Below are 18,765 nucleotides of genomic sequence, written 5' to 3' on the forward strand. Positions count from 1 at the left end.
AGCACTAATTTTGATTTTAATTTTACTGAACTGATATTTTTAATACAAACTGTTGAGGAAGTTAGCTTTTCATAATATAAACACATCTGGGTCTCTTATGCTTCCTAGGGATCAAAATATGAATTACATTTCAAATTAACAATTAAACCATGCTGTTGGTTTTTTTTTGCTTTCTGTTTCAACTGTTCACATAAAACAGATTTAATTTTTTTTAAACCTAAGATCCTATTCCTAGAGTCTAGATTAAGAAAATTATCTGGACTGAAATAACTTAAAGCGTAAGGAAAATTCTACATGCTCCTGTTGAAGCCAATGAAAGTTTTATCACTTGCTTCAGTGGGAGCTGAGTTAGGTCACTGCTATGAGCTTTTGAAAATCCCACCTTGAGTGACTCTCCCCTCTGGTTAAACCTTAGGATAAAAACATGTAGTTTTTGTTTCTTATCCAAAGGACACTGCTCCAACTTATCTATTGGATTTATTACAAATAACTCTTAAATAAAAGAGATGTTTTATGAAGTGAGACAAATTCTTACAGGTATTCCCCATACACTTCAGGGTGGAAAGTCCAAGTAGCCAGGGTGCATCATGTTTATTACCAGACCCAGCAAATGGCTCCTATTAACAGCTTCCCATGTAGATTATTCAAGATGCTGAGAGAGAGAGAGAGAGACTCTGGGGAATAGACTATATATGGAGTTGTTGCTGGCTTGAACATGGGCACACATTGATGCTGCTTTTTTAGCAGCATTTTGGAGTGGCATTTCACACAGTTCCAGAATCTGGCCCTATATACATGTGCATCTATAACTGTTTGATTGTTTTCAATGTTCCTTCTAGGCAAAATAATATTAAAACATCTGTCTTTATTTTTTAGAAGAACTACACAGATTTTTGCAAAAATGTACAAGAAAGATACAATAACAAAGCATTGTAGGCTGAATTTTGTGTCTGCCAGCCTTGGCAATGTCCCTTTTTTAGTCAGAGGGCTGGTGTGTGTAGAATCTCCACTGCTGCCACCGTGTGAATTCTGAAAGCAAGGAAGCCATGGAAAACCAAAATATAAGTAACTTATAAACACTTCCAGGCTTTTTCTCCCCTCCTTGAATTTGAGTGACAGAAAATGCACATCTGCGCAACCAAATTTTGTTAATGTAAAACATAAAGCTGTGCATTGGAGGGAGAGACTAAGCTGTGACACACCACACTGTACTGCGTGCGCCCATTCCTGTACTGGAGTCATCGGGATTCCTCCTGTGAGAATGCACTGTTAATTTAAGAGAATTTGCAGAGTGGGCTCCCAAATGGACATTGTTTTTGATTATGGTCATTACAAGATATTCATCTTATTCTTAACTGTCTGCAAAAAATGGATGTATTTCCTACAATTCATAGCCCAAATTCTAGTTGATCTTCTAACCATGCAATACATTGACTTCAGTAGAATTCCATATGGTATTTAAGACTAGGGTAGAATTTTGCCCATAGTATATTTCGTAAAAACATAATTTAACTAGAGAGTTGATATCTTTTCCACTGTCACAAATTTGATTTCTGTTTGCAGATTACCTCAGGAATGGTGATAAGCACATTTGTGTCTGCTCCTATCATGTATGTTTCTGCTTGGCTATTGACCATTCCATCTATGGATCCAAACCCACTGGCATCTGCAATCCAAAACGTTAGCTTTGATATAAGTATTGTCAGTCTCGTCTCCCTGGTAAGTATTGATAATACAGTAAGGCGAAGGAAATACCAATACACATTAAGTGGCACTAAGGTAGTGACAAACAACAGGCCAGGTAATTGAAAGACAAAATTGTCATTTCATCACTCTTCTCCTGTTGTAGGAGAGGGGAGGAGAGAAGAAAGAGGCTCCCTGGTGTAGGGTAAAGCTACCATAAAGCTAACATGAACACTAAGTAGTAGTAAAAAAGGATGGTCCAGTGGTTAGGGCATTAGAGAGAAGGGCGTGTGCCAGATCCTCCTATCCTGAGCATCCCTAATTTCAGCATCTTTTCCACCCCTTTGTTTGTGAGGGGCAAGCAGCCTTCAGCACGTGATAGAGCAGCCTTGACTTGCCCCAGCAACAACAGCCGCCTAGAAGTCACACCATCTCAAGCACACAGAATGCACTGTGGTTATGCCTCCTATGGCAAAGGGGCTGGGAGCAGGTGGCATAGAGCTGATTCTTCCAGCTTTGTTACCTAAAAACAAAAGGAAATGACTTGTTGGATATTTAATTCCGGGATGGTAAGCCTGAGTGCTCATCTTAATTTTTAGAAGTCCTAAATTGAACTCTTACTTCTTTTGTGTATTTCAGATCTGGTCTCTTACTGTTATTCTTTTGAGTAAGAAATATAAACAGCTTCCTCATATGCTGACAACAAACTTACTCATTGCTCAGGTCAGTACCATGTAGAATATAAAAAACTTCAGATACAAGCTTTTATTTTTTTCTGAAAAAGCTTTCCACACAGAGATTACTTTATTTATATAATATATATAATGAAGGGAAAAAAGATCTAACACATTACTTTCTAAATAGCTTCAGTGTTACTATGCCTCAGAAATTTTGTGTAGTAGACTGTATAGTATTTACTGTACAGAACAATTGTTTGTGATTCTGTTGGAATAAAATGATTGATGATGACATTAAAGTCTTTCTGATAGAACTGTGTCTCAAACTGAGAAATAAAGGAAATTCAGAGGGAAAGCTCAGATTTGGAATACATTCTTTTCTCAGTTTTATATGTGTAATTCTAAGTGGTGTTAATTATATATCTAAAGATCGTATATCTTCATCCCCCAATGTTCTCAATCTATATATCCATTAAGCACCATTGAAATGAAGCCATCTTCATTTGGTTGATATCAGCCGCTTGAGGACATCTGGTGCCCAGCAGATGGCCCAACAGTGAGAGGGAAATGTTGGCCAAGGATACCGAGCAAAACCTTGTATTTGACAAAAGAGCCATGGGATCTTTAAGATCCAGACTTGACAGAAAAGATTTGGATTTATAAGGTCTCTGCTGCAATATTTGCGTAAATGGAGTAAATTGCATGAGAATTCTCCATGTAGTGTGAGACAAGAAGAGACTGAACCATCCTTCACTCACTGGAATCTTTGTGTGTGCTTCTTTTTTTCCATGCTTTGCACATATTACTCTTGCCTGACTTATAGATAGGATCATAAACATGCAGCATACATTCAAACGTAGTTGCGGGACTGTTCTCTCAATACACGTACAGAATTCCCATTGTTACAAGTAGGAGTGAGTTACATGTGCCTAGCATTGGGAGAAAAGACCACATAGGACCTTCTTCCCGGGAAGTCAACTGCAAAACTCCCATTGAGTTCAGTGGGATGATGATGGCGCCTGTTGTGTGCATATGCAGCAGACCTTTTTCTTAAGTATAATATTGATAGAAATATATAGTACAAAATATTAAAACCAGGAAGGCTCTGTTGACTATTATGGGGTCATCCTTTTCAAATCCGATTTGTTTAAATCGGACACTTCTTTTTTTATAACTGCAAGTTAACTTCAACTGTAAAGGTTATTTTTCGTAAAATTTTATTAGAGTAATTTATCTGGGCCTCTTCACTACTAAGATTATCCTTGGACAGGTTGTGTCCCCAAGTGTGAATTATTTACCTGGTAATTCTCCCAGATATCCAAACCTCTATCAATCTCAGGTTTTATTCAGTGCCCCCAAAACACTTTAGACAAAAAGGGTGTGTAATACATTTTATAAAATTTGTTTTCTGAACCCTAACTCTAGAGTGTGTTTGTTGTCAAAAATAGAAAATCCCTAAAAAAACAGATACTTGTGTCAGTGACGTAGCCTTAACTTGAGGCCTCTATTGCACTGCTTTAATGCTGTGAAAACTCATTCTCAAATATCTGAGCATCCATAAATTCAAACAAAATTCAGTTGTCTGGCTGCGGAGAGTGGATTTTTGGTAACTATTGTATCTGTGCCATCTGTGTATTTTTCCCCTAATATTTTCATTTCAATACGAAAATGATTGCAGCTTCACTCTCCTTTCACAGGTTGTTGCGTGCATTGGAATGGTGATATGGAATTTCATTATTAGAGAGAGAAACATCACTCTGCAGATTCTGGTGTTCATGTTGTTATACAGCTCGCTTTATAGTACTTATTTGTGGACAGGTAAATTGGAATGTGAATAACTTCTGCTTTCATGTGGTAAAAATAAGTATTGTAGTATACAATTAATATTCTAGAGTAATTGTACTCTGCAGAGTCATCTTTCCTCACATTGTATGTTAATCATTTATATAATATATAAATGTTCACAGTTCTGTACAGTGGTAGGTCATTGCCAAACGGAAACATACATGCCTGCACTGAAGAGCTTACAGACTAAGGCCCTGATCCTGTAGTTTGTGGATACATTGCTGTGCCTATGCAGAGCTCCGTTGACTTGAGTGCAGTTCTGCATAGATGCAGCAGCCTGCTTGTACTGAACAAATTGCAGGAATATGCCTTAAAGGCAAAAGCAAGCACAGAGTGAACAGTGGGGTATAGCCTTTTAACATTTCATAAACAGTGTGTGGGTTTTCTGTAGGTTCTTAAGGATGGAGACAGTGGCAGATTGCTGTTTAATAGGATAACTTCCCCAAAGCTCTGCTAGGCCTATGGGGTGCAATGAAAGTGGACAAAACAGACCAAAAGAGGTGGAAGGAATGAGGCAGGACACTTGTATAGCCTAATGCGAGTGTGACGGGGTGTACCAATCCTGCATGGGGCCAAGAGGGCCTGCCCAATCACTGTGGGCCCAAGAGACCACAAACCTTGCCCCTGCTGCACATGCTCAAGGTGGAAGGGACAGATACAAGGAGGCAACCCAGCTCAGTCTGGGCTGGCTGGGGAGGAGGAAGGATGTGTGCTGCAGGCTCCTGCAGAGACGCCTGTGACTCTCCAAACGGTGGATCTGGACTACACCGTGGAGGACCAACCAATTGCAGAGACTGACTGGGACACTTAGCCACTGCCAGCCGGAGAGAGGCCCGAGATGCACCTTGCGATACAAAGGACCCAGGGAACGTGATAGACGCCGATGCTTAAACTCTTAACAGGGAATTTGCCTGGGTTCCCCTCCAACCCCCACCCCACCTGCCAGCAGGGCCGGTGCTACCATTTAGGCAGCTTAGGCAATCACCTAGGGCGCCAGGATTATTGAGGGGGCAGCATTTTGCCGGGGCGGGGGGCGGCAGGCAACTCCGGTTGACCTGCCGCAGGCATGCCTGCGGAGGGTATGTTGGTCCGCGGCTCTGGTGGAGCTGCCGCAGTCATGCCTGCGGATGGTCGGCTGCCACCGGACCATCTCCACCTGAGCTGCAGGATCAGCGCGGGGGGTGGCGAAATGGCCGTGCGCCTAGGGCGCGAGAAACCCTGGCGCCGGTCCTGCCTGCCAGTAGGTGTGGCTACTGCTTGTTTGCTCTGCCCACCCAGGGGCTACAGACTGACTATTTGTTCTACCTGCCCAGAGGGTCAGAACCCCAACTGCTATTGCCTGCCCCAGTCAGGAGGCCCACAAGCCGTAGTCTGTTGTCTGTTTGGCCCTGCCAGGGGTCCCGAGCCCTCCTTGTACTTACCTGATCCCACAGGGAGTCCCGATGACTGTGTGATGGGATGTACAAACCCCGCACTGGGTCAGTGAGGATGGCCCCACTCAACACGCAGGGCCCTCCATGACAGTGAGGATGACCATGTAGAACCATGTAGTTATCTGAATTTTCCACATCATGGATTGTTTTTTAGCTTTTCATTGGCCTTTGATGAGAAAACATGAACAGGCACAGACAAGGTTTCTTGTGAGGAAACTTTAGCCAGGCTTGAAAGGCCTCCTGCCCCTCCTGTACTACTCAGTCATACATGTGTCTCAGGACCAGTTTTAAGTGGTCAGCCTCTTTGCACTTGCATTTCATTCACTCATACCCACATACGGTTTGCTCCATAAAGGCAAGGCATTTCCCAATGGAAGTAGCTGGTTGAAAATCAAGCCCCTTATTTAGACACCTAATTATGCACTTGGGACCCCAGCTTTGGTTGATCATTTTAAAAAATCTTATCCACAGTTTTTCACATAAATTATGGAAGTATGTAGTGTGCTGACTTCCTGAGTTGTGAAGGACTGAAAATAGAATTTGGAAGTCCAGCTCAAAGACACTGTTATGTATATGTAAAAATGTGCAGAGTTTCTGGTTATGTATAGTTTACTAATTAATCAATAATTGTTATAGTATCCAACTGGTCAATACGTTGACATAACACCTATCTATAACACCTGCTACTAATGTCCTTATTAGCAACTATAAAAACAAACTACTCATATTTAAAACTCTTAAGACCTCTACTAAATGTTTATAAATCCATTAGAAACCATTTGTAAATTGAACATTACTGCACAGTGAGCCCAAGTGTCTTTAAAATTTTAAATACCTATTTATAATGTAACTTTTGAAGGTAGTAGTTTTTGTATAATTTTGTCAGAGTAAAACTCAAGGGAAAAAACATTGTAGCTTATAGCTTTTGACTTAATATATTGAGGAGCAAGAAAGAAAAAATCTTACCAGCTGTGTGATATTGGATACCAGTTGTAGCGTATCTAGACTCTTCAATTGTTACTTTTTGTTTTAATGAAAAGTAATAAAGCAGAGATTTCTATTGTCTTCTTAGGTTTCCTCTCTCTGACTTTACTCCTTTTAAAGAAAAGAGACGTAATAAAGATCCCTGTTGGCTTTATCATCTTAGCTGGATGGGGGTAAGTTGGCAAAAGTTTCCTGTAGAATAAATGAGAACGTGCAAAATAGTTATTTTCCTGACACACTTTGTATTTTGCTGTTGCAGCATCCCAACACTTCTAGTGGGAATCTTACTAATAACTGGTGAACGTAATACTGATAGCATTGACTCAGCATTTTTTTATGGAAAATATCAGGTATGTGTTTCTCTTCATCCCTTCTGACACCTGCCTTTCACATTACGTTATTGAGAAACTGTTTGTTTTCTCTCTTTGCTTTACATATAACTAAAGAGCTTTCTTCCAAGTACAGTTCTAGCAATGCAAATACTAAGGATCAAATAGACTCTACTCAGCTTGAAGGCTGTGGTAGTAAATTGTTTTTCTGTAACAACAATTATGAAAGACTATTTGAACAGGGAGCCTTTTTGGCAACACTGACAAAAAGAAAGCAGAGACTGAATAACCTGGGAGTGATAATGGGCTGTAAATCCCTCGTCCTCTAGGTCAGTGGTTTCCAAGTTTTTACTAAGGTAATCCACCAACTGCATTTTGGTAATTTTTTTTTTAAACCCACCCGGAGTCCAGATTTGTGGGGGGAGGGGCAAACTCATAGGCCAGCATCCTTTTCTCTTCCCCTGCTGCCTTACCCTGCCAAGGGGCAGCGTCACCCTCTGCCCTGATGCTGCAACCCTAATCTTAGCCCGAAGCAGAAGGGGGGTAAAGTTAGAGAATGAGCCAAACCCACCTTGTAGTCACCCAGTAGCAATGGCTCCTGTCCCATGAGACTGGACTTGGCTCCCCACTTCAGGCAGGTTTGGACAGCCATCCTTCTGTCATGACGGAAGGGCGGTCGAGCCAAATTTGAGTGAGTGGCACTGCTACCCCATGTGGCAGATCTCAATGCTTGGAATGGGGGAGCTGGCCCCACCCCAGGGGACAGGAGCTGCCACTGCACAGTGCGTACAGGGCAGGCTTGCTTTCTAAACCCCTGATCCTGAGGCCTCCTCTCTGCATGGGGCCTGTAACCCATCTACAATTTTCCTTTGCAACCCTCTGGTGGGTTGCTACCCACCATTCGGGAAACACTGCTCTAGGTTACCAGTTTGAATCCAGCTCAGCTTGGTAGTTAGCTAAAGTTGTTACCATCTAATGGCTAATCAGTGGTCTTAGTCAAGGTCCTATAGACAGGTGTCCACACTACTAGAGCATTACACCAATTGGCAATAATTAGCATCCTCGTTGGGAGTCTTGGCAGAGAAACCAAGGACTGAAAGCGCCTAGAGTCTGAACTACACTCTTACTGATAAATTGTCCATTCATCTCTGGCATGATGTACACAGCTGGGGCAATGTGAGGAAGCTCCCCTTGCTATAGTTTTACTTTGCTGGTGGATAGAGAGGACATGAGTCTGCAGGGTTGTCAATCTGGTACTTGTCACAAGTACTAAAACAATTTCCAAATTGATACTGTGTGTTGATGGCAGATCTGTCAGACAGAAAGGCTAATTGGACTTGCAGAAGGACAGGGGGTGGAAAATGGAGCCCCGCAAACGGAGGAAAAGAGAGTGCACTTGTCCTTGGAATAAGAATCACAGAAGGAGAAATGGGGGGAAAGGACAGGAAGTAAGTGAGAGCTCTCATTGCCTGGAGAGAAGGGTTCCTACAGAACAAAAGCCAAAGAAAAAGAACCATCTGCAGGTTATCCAGGCTAGGAAGATCAGCTCAGCCAAGCATGCTGAGTGGACTTTTAGCTACATTATGTCTTGTGGCATAAATATAGAAATACATTTTGGTTTGTTCAAATTTAGGTGCTCCTGGAGGGTTGGATTCTAGAAAGTACTAGTATTCAATGTGTCAAAAAACACGCTTTTACATTTTCTTATGTTAAGAAGGCATATCTTTTCTGTTGATTTCCTGTGATAGATGGTTACCACAGCAGTGACCCTATTCATCAGCATTCTGATATCAGGAATCTCACTTCTGTGTATGAACAGAAATGGACAGGAGACTGACTATGAGGTATTGAACCCATATTCACATAATGGCCAGATGGAGAACTCTGAAAGGGAAGGGAATGAGGAGAATCAGACATCAATCAGTGGCTCTCCACCTTTCGCAGAATCATCTGCAGAAAGAGGTACGGTGCCTGGCTGTGCAAAAAACAGGGAGCTGGGGATAAACCATAATTCTGTGCATGAGTTTAACCTCTACCTGTTGGAAGGAGGAGCGGGAGGAGGAGAAAAGCTTGTCTTTGTCAGTTCTTGAGAAATGCTAAGCTGCTATGGTGATGCATGAAAATATAACCTTAATAGTGCACTTTCTCTCAGTTACTTTAATATGATGATTTAAGGGAGGTTTCTTAGTTATCCCTATACATAATACTGTGGGTGTATGTATTTAAAAATATAGTGGTGTGTATGTGGTATCCATGTGATAGATCTCATTGATCAGGCATCTCAGACCATTTCATCTGCACCCTGCCCACTAACCCATCTCTTTCAGGACAAACTATTCCTTGTCCTACTCATTTGGATTTAGTGTGCTCAGTTATGCCAGTGCTCCCTTACGTTGTTTACGTAGCCAGGAGCACCTACATTGCTCCCATAATGTAATGTTGTGTTTGAAAACTTCAGTATACTAGGAGTCTGAAAAAGACCCTCTCTGAATGGAAGCTGGAAGAGAATTGTCACACCCTTCTCCTTTAGGCAGTCAGTAATTTGGATATTTGCAGATGTTCAATCAATGTTCTTCTTTTAGAAGAGAATAGAATAATTTTGTTTTCCCATCACATTACTATAAATCAGGGAAACACTAACTATCTTTAATGCTTAATATTTTTAATAGGTTGGTGTTCATGTCAAACAATAAATGGTGAGTTATGCTGCTCTGGAGAGGAAGAGCCAGTGTCAAATGCCACCACTAATGATAGCTGTACTCCTCCCACCGAGACAGGTACAATAATAATGTATTCTCATATAATATTCTATCTATTGCAATAGTAGCAAAAACTAAATTGGGAGATGTCATGACTTTAACTGTTCTACTTGGATATCCTGAACTTCTAATTAAAATAGAAGGCTTTTGCTGTCATGTAACTTCTTATAGTTTACACTCTGCCATCAGAGACAGCTGTAGCATTTTTTATTGTCCAGAACTATTAATTTGTAACAGACAATTTAGAAAGCTGCACAGAATGCAACTTTTTTAGGGGATTTGTCCTCAGATCTTTCAGCACTAGTCTTCACACAAGGGATGGAACTTTCAAGATATCGGGCACTTCTGTCAGTTCATAAATTCCTGGTCCTAAACTGTTGGGGTTGGCATGAAAGGCCTAATCCAAAGTCCATGAAAGTATTTCTGTTGATTTCAGTGGGCTCTGGATCTAACCCTGTAGATTGTATTTTGCCCTCATATGGAACATTCCCTTCCAAGTATTTGGAGTTTGGGAAAGTAAGTGTTTGAGGGCTCTGAAAGAGCCATGGAAATTGAAGAATAGTTCACAATGAACTTTCTGCATCCTGTGAGAACCTTTGGTCCAGCCCATGCACATCTTTACTTCTCAACAGCCATCAAAGTGATCATGCACACTGCAGCCTTCCTTAGCTGCACGCTTTACAGGCAACTCCATTCCATACGTACCGCATGCACATTTAACTTTCAACAGGTCCGAACTCTTTGGAACCCAAACCATTTCTCACTGCAACACTTAATCAAGTCTCTTCAGTGAGGGCTATTTCCACACAGTTTATTCCCAATCACTTAGGCTGTAGGGCCATTCGAACAAATGTCACAGGGATGTGGGTTTTGTTGGTAAATGTGTGTTGCCTCTTTCATTCCTACCCCCAAATAGCTGAACCTTATTTGCTCAAATCAAGTAGAGATGATTTCAGCCTGATAGGGGTTACAATGGAAACACTCATGTAACCTTAATTACAGCAGTTGATCATGCTTCCCACTGTTTTACCGAACTGCAGTGACACGTATCCTGTTTTGTGTGTAGTACATATTAATGTCCTCTTCATGCAGTTCTTTTGTTGCCATCTAGTGGCAAGTACGGAGAACTTTTTAATAACCTACCTGTAACTTGCAGTTTGAAACAAAAGGAATATCCATTCGGTAAGGGTATTTATAGCTGTCTTTAATGCTGTGGGGTTATGGTACATTGCTTTAGAATTGTATGCTAACAACTGTGTAGAGTTTTGATACTGGAAAAAACAGGAAGAAATTAACTGATTAATCTGTAGCTCAACGAGGCTGGGATATACAGCAAGTTAGAAATGACAGTGTTTTTCTAAATACTTTCACTATACTGGAAATTCATTGTCGGAGTAAAAACTTGTTCCGCAAAACTGTTAATTTCTTTAGTACTGCCAGGAACAGTTTCTCAGAGCTAACCACTACTAAACTTTTCACTAGTGTAGAGCTGTAATTTAGGCAGCAAAAGTTTTTGTTTTGTAAGGTTTTCTTGCTTAGGGAGAGAGTAACTATCTCCACCACAAATCAAGCAGTCTGCTTTGGGACAGCTGTCTGAAGAATTTATAGTTAAAGGTAACATTAAAATTTCCCTTTTTGTGCATGTAGCCTCAGCACAGAAATTAAAATTGATATTATACATGCAAATTCCAGAAGTAGTAATAATGTAGTTTGTGCATGGACTTGGAGCCAGGAACTCCTGAGTTGTTCAAGACTACAGTGTGTGTCAGCAATGATTAAATCAGTCATTTCAGCTCTGACTAATGTGTAGGTCCCAAAAATGAAGAAAGCTGTGTGTGGACGTTCCTGTTGTTGACTTCCTTCTACCATCTCTCCCCATTACTTCCTCCTCCTCATTGCTTCTAAAGGATTGTTGTAAGATTGTGGCTTTTGACTGAGTGTTGTACAAGCTGGCTAGTACACTTCTTGACAGCAGGGTCAGAATGGTCACACTGTTTTAAGTTAAAAGGCCTAATTATAAATTCTGGTTAATGTTTTGCAGCAAATCAGTGTGAGAGTCAGTGCAGTTCTGAAAACTGCCTATTGGCACAGGAGGAACAACGTCTGCAGAGTGGAGATAAACAACTGGCTAGACATGTGTTGCTGTGTTTACTTCTCATTGTGGGCCTGTTTGCTGTAAGTATTTCCTCTTTCTGACATTGATTAGATCAGTGGTTTGTGACACTTTGTCTATATAGGTTTCCTGAAAGACCAGTAAAAAGCTTGTAGTTCCCCATTTTTCTGGGTCAACATCAATTCAGTCTGCCCTGTATTAAATGAATGTGTGTGTCTCCGTTCTGTTCCTCATCAGAAGAGTACATCACAAAATTAATTGTGCTAACTCTGTACCATTAACACTGCAGATGGCAGTGAACAAGTCAGGGCTGACAACAGGATGGGGAGGGACAAAATTTGACTTCTCATTGGTCTGCCAATTCATCAGACTTTTTTCAGCGATATCTTTCTTCACTACACAATAGTCAGCTTTTTAAACGTGCAGTAGTTCTTCGAAAAGGAGCAACCTAAAAATGGCTCCTTCTTGCTGAACAGATCTGTGCGGATTCAGAATTCAGGTTGCTTTATCGATGACAAATACGATGGTGATGAACATGGTATAAGAACCTGTATAAAATAAAACAGAAAAATCTATTCGTGCTGTTTTATATTAGCCCTGTGGACTCCACACAGCCACCCAGTAAGCTAGACTCTATTCCTTTGCTGCATCATCAAAAGAATTATTTACTACCTTCCAGTTAGAGCCAATCAGTGACTCCTGTGAGATGTTGAAGGCTCCAGACTGTTTGCTGGAGTGTAACTAAGTCAGCATTTGACCTTCAGAAACTCTATTGCTGGTGGCGATGCAGAAGAAGAAAACAACCCAGTTTGACTTTCAGAGCCCAAGTAGAGTTTGTAGGGCTGACAAAAAACCACACTTTTTACAAGTACAAATGTATATTTGATATAGAAACTAAGAAGAATTAGTGAACCCCACAGTGCCATTATTAGTCAGAGCAGAACTGCTTTTTAACTAGGTTAGTGGTTCTCAAAGTTCATTGCACCGCGACCCCCTTCTGACAACAAAAATTACTGCACAACCCCATGCCGGGGGGGGACTGAGGCCTTTGCCGGTCCAAGCCCTGCCGCCCTGGGCTTCAGGGGGGCCTATAACCTGAGCCCCACTTCCCTAGGCAGTGGGGCTCATGCTTTGGCTTTGGCCCTCGGCAGTGGGACTCGGGCTTCAGCCCTGGGCCTCAGCAAGTCTAACGCCAGCATTGGCACCCCATTAAAATGAGGTCACAGCCCACGTTGGGGTCCTGACCCATAGTTTCAGAACCGCTGAACTAGGTCATTGGAAGCAAGTTTTCCTTTTTTCCAAATATCGTATATCAGACATTTCAAATAATTATAAATACATTTTTGTGGTAGCCCATAAGATAAAGAGGTACCTGAAGTTTTGGCCCCAGTTTTATCTATAAATCAATTGTCAGATTTTTAGTTGCAGAAACTATTAAATGAACTATTAGCCCCTTGCTACTCAAAAATTATTTCACTTTTATGCCCACATAAAATACCATTTGTTTTTCCAGATTATGTTCGCTGAAGTGCCTACCAGCACCATTTCAGCTGCTCTTGAGCTTCCATAAAAGCAAAAAACAATGTAGAAAATGCTTGTGTTCAGCTCAGTAGGAATGTTTGCTTTCTGCCTTATAAAATATTGGCTCAGACAAGTTTGCTACTTATTGATCACCTAAGTATGCATAGAGGTTAACATAAAAGAACAAGGTCCTCCTTTGTTTAGGGTGTTAGAGGTGCAGGCCCTCAGCAATGATGGTACATTTTACCCTTAAAATCGATCAGAATATGTGGGTCCCATTTACAGCTACTGAACCTCACAAGGAATGTAGCATGTTACTTTTCAGTGACTGTTTTTGTTCTAGATGACTTATTGCATAAAGAAAATAAATGAGGTTTTTTTGTTATCTTCTGTGAAGAAGAGAGAATTTTCTAACAATTAATTTATATTTTTAACAGAATCTGTCCAGCTGTTTGTGGTGGTTGTTCAACCAAGAACCTGGAAGGCTCTACGTGGAATTGCAGTTCTTTTGTGCTGTTTTTAATTTTGGTCAGGTACTTAGCAATGTTTCCTTTGAAATCACTTATTTCTCTTGGCTGCTGACTCTGGTAGCTGCCATCTTTGCATGTTTTGGTAGCAAGACAGCACTCTTGTGTTGGCTGAAGTCCCTCTGCTATGCTAAAATCTCCAATTTCTGTCATGCTTTACTTTCAGTGTTTTGGCTTCTGCGTACCTGAGAGTCTTTTCAACTGCATAGTGTTTTATGGACATTAGAGAGTGATTTACACTGGCACAAATGGCAGCGAGGTTCTCAATGCCTGTTGAAAGTCAAAGGGGGCTAGGCCTTGTCTACAGTGGAAGGTTGCCCCAGTTTAACTTAAGGTGTGACTTCACAGCAGTCTAGTTAAATGGGGCAAAAAGCTGTGTAGCCACACTCTTATTTCAGTGTAACGGTGGCTTATTTCAGTTTGGTTAAACCTGTTCCTAGTCATCTTAAACTAAACTGAAATAAGCCACCATCCATTGAACTAAGCCTTTTGTATGAGTGTAACCATATTGGTTTAAAAGACGGTTTGGGTTATATCAGGTTATATATGCACCTTTCTTAGGTAGACAAGCCCTTGGGGACCATACTACCTTTGAAAATCTTCCCCTTTGTAGTAGGTGTCGTTTGGCTAAAACACCAAGCATTGAATTGGGAATATTTTCTTCTTGTGTTTAACAGATATTATGGTGCAAACATTGCTGAAATAACATGAAGTGATCCTGGAGCCAAAATGGAACCGAATCCTACGAGGTGCTAGTTCCTTCTAGGATTTGCAGTGTCCTCAGCTCTCATTGATGATGCCAGTCAGCATTTCACATCAATGAGAGTTGAGGGTGGTCAGCACTTCACAGAAGAAGCTAGCAATTTGCAGGATCAGAGCCATAAAAAAACCTCTGATGCCTTCTGGCAAGCTTTTTAAAATGTGTAATCAAAATAACATTACACTTGTGTGTGTGTCATCATTTTACTAGCACACAAATTGAAGAATTTTCCATTGACAGACAAATTCCCCTTTCCAGCCATCTTTGATAATTTGCTGTCACAAATCAGTATATCCTTATGTCACACTTCATCACCTTGGATGAGATTCTGAGGCCACATGTGCTGGAATGTGGCATCACTGAATGTATTGAGAACATGGAGTAGGCTGATAAGAAAGGAGTCAGCTCAGTGTATGTGTATACGCACACAGACATCTTGGTAATCAGCAGTGATAGGAAAGAACATGCTGACACCTTCAGTGGAGGGTTGATAAAATGTGAGGTGTATCAAGTTTTCTAGAAAGGGGCAGTGATTCATTTCAACAGGTCACTCATCCAATTTTCTTTGGCTGCCTACCATGGCATTTTCTGCTTCACAGGTTGTTCCTGCTATGCCTCCTGTTTGCAAATTTTGTATGATGGACAAGTGTTCCAGAAGTAAATTGCTATCAACTTATTCTCCTCTTTATTTTGGCTGGTCTTATCATGCAGATAGCTCTGGAAGGATGTTGTTGTGTTTGTAGTAGCAGATGAGATGTCGATCTACGTGAATAAATTTACCAGACCCCTTGCTGGAGAAGTTCTTTGACAGCCTATTGCATACCTGCCTCTGTCTGTCTCTTTAGGTCCAAAATTTAAAGGATCCTTAATCCTATTTATTCTTTGTAATAGTGTCCCAGCCACAAAATTCAATCCTGATGGCACTACATTCAGTGGATTATTTTAATTTTCTTTTCTTTCCTGGGTCTGAAATAATGTCATTTCTAGGTTTATAATACTGATATTTTTCGGTGTTGTGGTTTTTTTCCAGGGCTTCATATCCTTTGGTATTTTTGGTTTGGATAAACATTTAATCATTCTGCCATTCAAAAGAAGGTAAATCCAATCTTTCAAAACTTACCTAGGCAGATTTAATGCTAAGGATAACTATTAATAATGTTATTGATCTTTTAAACCTCTGCCTCCATCGCTGCTCCTACCTCCTCTTCTATCCATGCACCTTCCAGGGTGCCTCTCCTGAATGCCCATTGATTTACAATTTAATAGGCATGCAAAATGTAGGTGTGTAATACTGCATGCCAAAGGTTTGTAGGGGGGGAATGCTACCAATACTGGCAGCAGCTAACTTAAAAGTTCACCATATTATTGCACTAATTTCCCCAACCATGTTTACAATGCTCCGGCTCTCATAATTGTGGTTTGAGCATTGGCCTGCTAAACCCAGGGTTGTGAGTTCAATCCTTGAGGGGCGATTTGGGAATTTAGTTGGGGATTGATCCTGCTGTGAGCAGGGGGTTGGACTAGATGACCTCCTGAGGTCCCTTCCAACCCTGACATTCTATGATTCTATGGTTAGATTGGCACAGACGCATGCAGTGAGCTGCAATCTTCTGGCCATGCCCTAATGTCACTGCTGCTGGCTAATCAGAGTCAGTGGGTTCCAAACTGAAAATCTGGTGGGACATAAAAGCTCAGCTGAAATTACATTTAAGGCTTAGCTTGCAAATGAGCTCTCGCTGCTGGTACAAGTGAAACTGCCAAAGCCACTGCTGCTTCCCCACAGGGAAGCTGAATATGCCTCTTATGTGAAGAAGTTGGGTCTCCCAAGTCCCACACTGCCCCAGGCTGTGGGAAGAACTTAGGTTGTGGCTGGAGCTTGGGAGAGGACTGCCACCCATGGGCAATCCTAAATTGCACAGGGTCCAGGCAGTTCTGAATCATGGAAGTATATCTAGTTCCTTGCCTCCGCTCTGCCTTAGCTAGAATCAAGCTTTTGAGTGTTCAAAGGCCAACAGTATATGGGCTAGGAAGTTCTATCATGGGTAGCTAGTGTATGCACTGTATTATAACAGAATTGGTGAAAGAAATGGTGGAGGATTTCCTCGAGTTCTATAATATTTTTCCAGCTTTCATTTTAAATTGCCAGTTTCTTTGTTGAATTCTTGCTTAATTATTTTTCAGGTTTGAATTCCTCTGGGGTAGTAGAGAAGCAGTAGAACATGCAGAGTCTTCTGTACCTGAGGAAATCAGGATGACATGTCAACAGTTTGTTCATTATCACAGAGATGTCTGTGTCAGAAGCATTGTCAAAGACAGAAGGTGGGGCTCTGTTCCTTTACAGAGGTTCATTTAAACTGCAGTTAACTGTTCAGAGATCACAGGCTGGGAATAAGATAGCACTTCCATTAGTGTTTACAGCCATAGCAAATATCTTCAAACTGCAGTATACATCAATGTGAAAGATGAGTATTTAGCAGCTTGTTTAGTTAACTTGTCTTCAATGGAAACATTAAACCTCATTTTCTTGTGACTAAAAGTATTTGTATGAGAAAAACTTTGGAGGTCTAATCCTGCATCCTATACTTACACGCATTTGCTATGGCTACGCCTGTAAAGATTGCTCATGTGATTCTGGATTTGTAGATCCTTATCCCTTACAAGTTCATTCTTGTTGCTTATTCTTCATATGAAGTTATAATCATCTTGTGATGTCACACAAGCTTTCGGAAACAAATCGATGCCTCAAACTGTGTTTGAGGTGGAAGGTGGGGGAGAAGGAGCAGCAGAAGCAGAATAACTTAAAAATATTTGTTTTGCAAATACCCATGATATAAAGAAAAGGCAGGAATGACTTTTCTAATCAGAATGCTTCAGATTTCCCCATGATGTATGAGTAATTCTTTAAAGAAGGATGAAGTAAGGCAATCTGTGACATTTACCCAGGGTATAATCTGGACTAATGAACAGCGCTGTCCCCTCAGTTCTCCAACCTGGAGTCCTTTTTACACGGCTTTGCTGTGAGAGCAACCACTCCTGGTCTGCTCTCTCACAGCTTCCAGCATGTAACTTACTCTCAGTTATAGCGTATGAGTGCTATAGCCAGCCACTTGTGAATTACACTGCAGAGCAACACCAGCAAATTCCCAGTCCCAGAGTTACCCTAGAAATATACGTCTTGTCCTGCCCAGTGCTTTTCTGGACAATACAGGCTCATAGAAAGTTTATTTCATTAATAGAAAATTATATGCACAAATCCTGTTATCCCAAACGGAGATCCCAAATACTTCAGTCCAACACATTGGTTTAGGTAAAACAATAAAACAAATTTATTAACTACAAAAAGATAGATTTTCAGTGACTATGCCTCATTACTTGTAAAAGACAGAACTGGTTACATGAAAATAAAAGTACAACACAACTAATGCCTAACTTAACAAGCTAAAGTAAATTCAAAGCAAAGGTCTGTCTCACCACATGGTTCAGCAGTCTTACTGGCTGAATTCCTTTCAGTCAGGATCCTTCCCCCAGTCCAGTGCTGCTTCCTTTGTTCTTTAAGTGTTGTCGATGCCCTGGATAGAGAGAAAGGGAGAGATCATTTGGGGTGTCTGCTCTCCCTTGTAGTTTTTTCTCTTCTTCAAGAATCATTTCCAGCTGAGGTTCAGGAGACAGAAAGTCTGTGTGTATGGGAACTCCATGCTGTTTCTTTGTCAAGATGTAGACTTTTCACTCTCATCCTTTTTCCTGCCAGAGAATGGCCACTTAACCAGATGATGGTCCATTTGATTTTGTAGAGACCTGGCTGAGGCATTGGCTAGGTTTTGTCTCTGGAAAACTGGTTTCTGACGGCCCCCCAGATTTGGAACATGTTTTAATAATATCATACAGTAGAATCTTAGAACTTTACACACAATGTTGCCATACACATTTTACCAGGACAATAATGGTCAGCAAATTGAGTTTTCAAATGATACCTCACAAGGCATATTTTGTAAGAAATTTATCATAATCTTGTAAAAGGGGTGAACATAGGGGTACAGACATCACACAGTTCATGTAGCAGGCTTCCTACCACACAAGCAAACATGGCACATCAGGAAGTATTTTTACAGAGTAAACGGGGTGCACTTTGTACAT

At 41.0% G+C, this 18,765-nt stretch overlaps 1 protein-coding gene across 13 annotated transcripts in view; it reads left to right on the forward strand.

Annotated features, from left to right (window-relative positions):
* The window catches only part of GPR155 (G protein-coupled receptor 155), a 51,672-nt gene that overhangs the window by 29,313 nt on the left and 3,594 nt on the right, over positions 1 to 18,765 (forward strand). For all 13 annotated transcript variants that reach the window (XM_050968998.1, XM_050968995.1, XM_050968994.1 and 10 more), the window contains 11 exons: positions 1,564 to 1,719; positions 2,323 to 2,406; positions 4,058 to 4,178; positions 6,711 to 6,795; positions 6,882 to 6,972; positions 8,700 to 8,913; positions 9,621 to 9,728; positions 11,752 to 11,885; positions 13,782 to 13,877; positions 15,662 to 15,726; positions 16,813 to 16,950. In XM_050968998.1, the coding sequence (XP_050824955.1) occupies positions 1,564 to 1,719; positions 2,323 to 2,406; positions 4,058 to 4,178; positions 6,711 to 6,795; positions 6,882 to 6,972; positions 8,700 to 8,913; positions 9,621 to 9,728; positions 11,752 to 11,885; positions 13,782 to 13,877; positions 15,662 to 15,726; positions 16,813 to 16,950 (1,292 nt within the window). The remainder of the gene's footprint in view (positions 1 to 1,563; positions 1,720 to 2,322; positions 2,407 to 4,057; positions 4,179 to 6,710; positions 6,796 to 6,881; positions 6,973 to 8,699; positions 8,914 to 9,620; positions 9,729 to 11,751; positions 11,886 to 13,781; positions 13,878 to 15,661; positions 15,727 to 16,812; positions 16,951 to 18,765) is intronic.

Source organism: Gopherus flavomarginatus, chromosome 10 (assembly GCF_025201925.1).
Source record: "Gopherus flavomarginatus isolate rGopFla2 chromosome 10, rGopFla2.mat.asm, whole genome shotgun sequence".
Lineage (NCBI taxonomy): Eukaryota > Metazoa > Chordata > Testudines > Testudinidae > Gopherus > Gopherus flavomarginatus.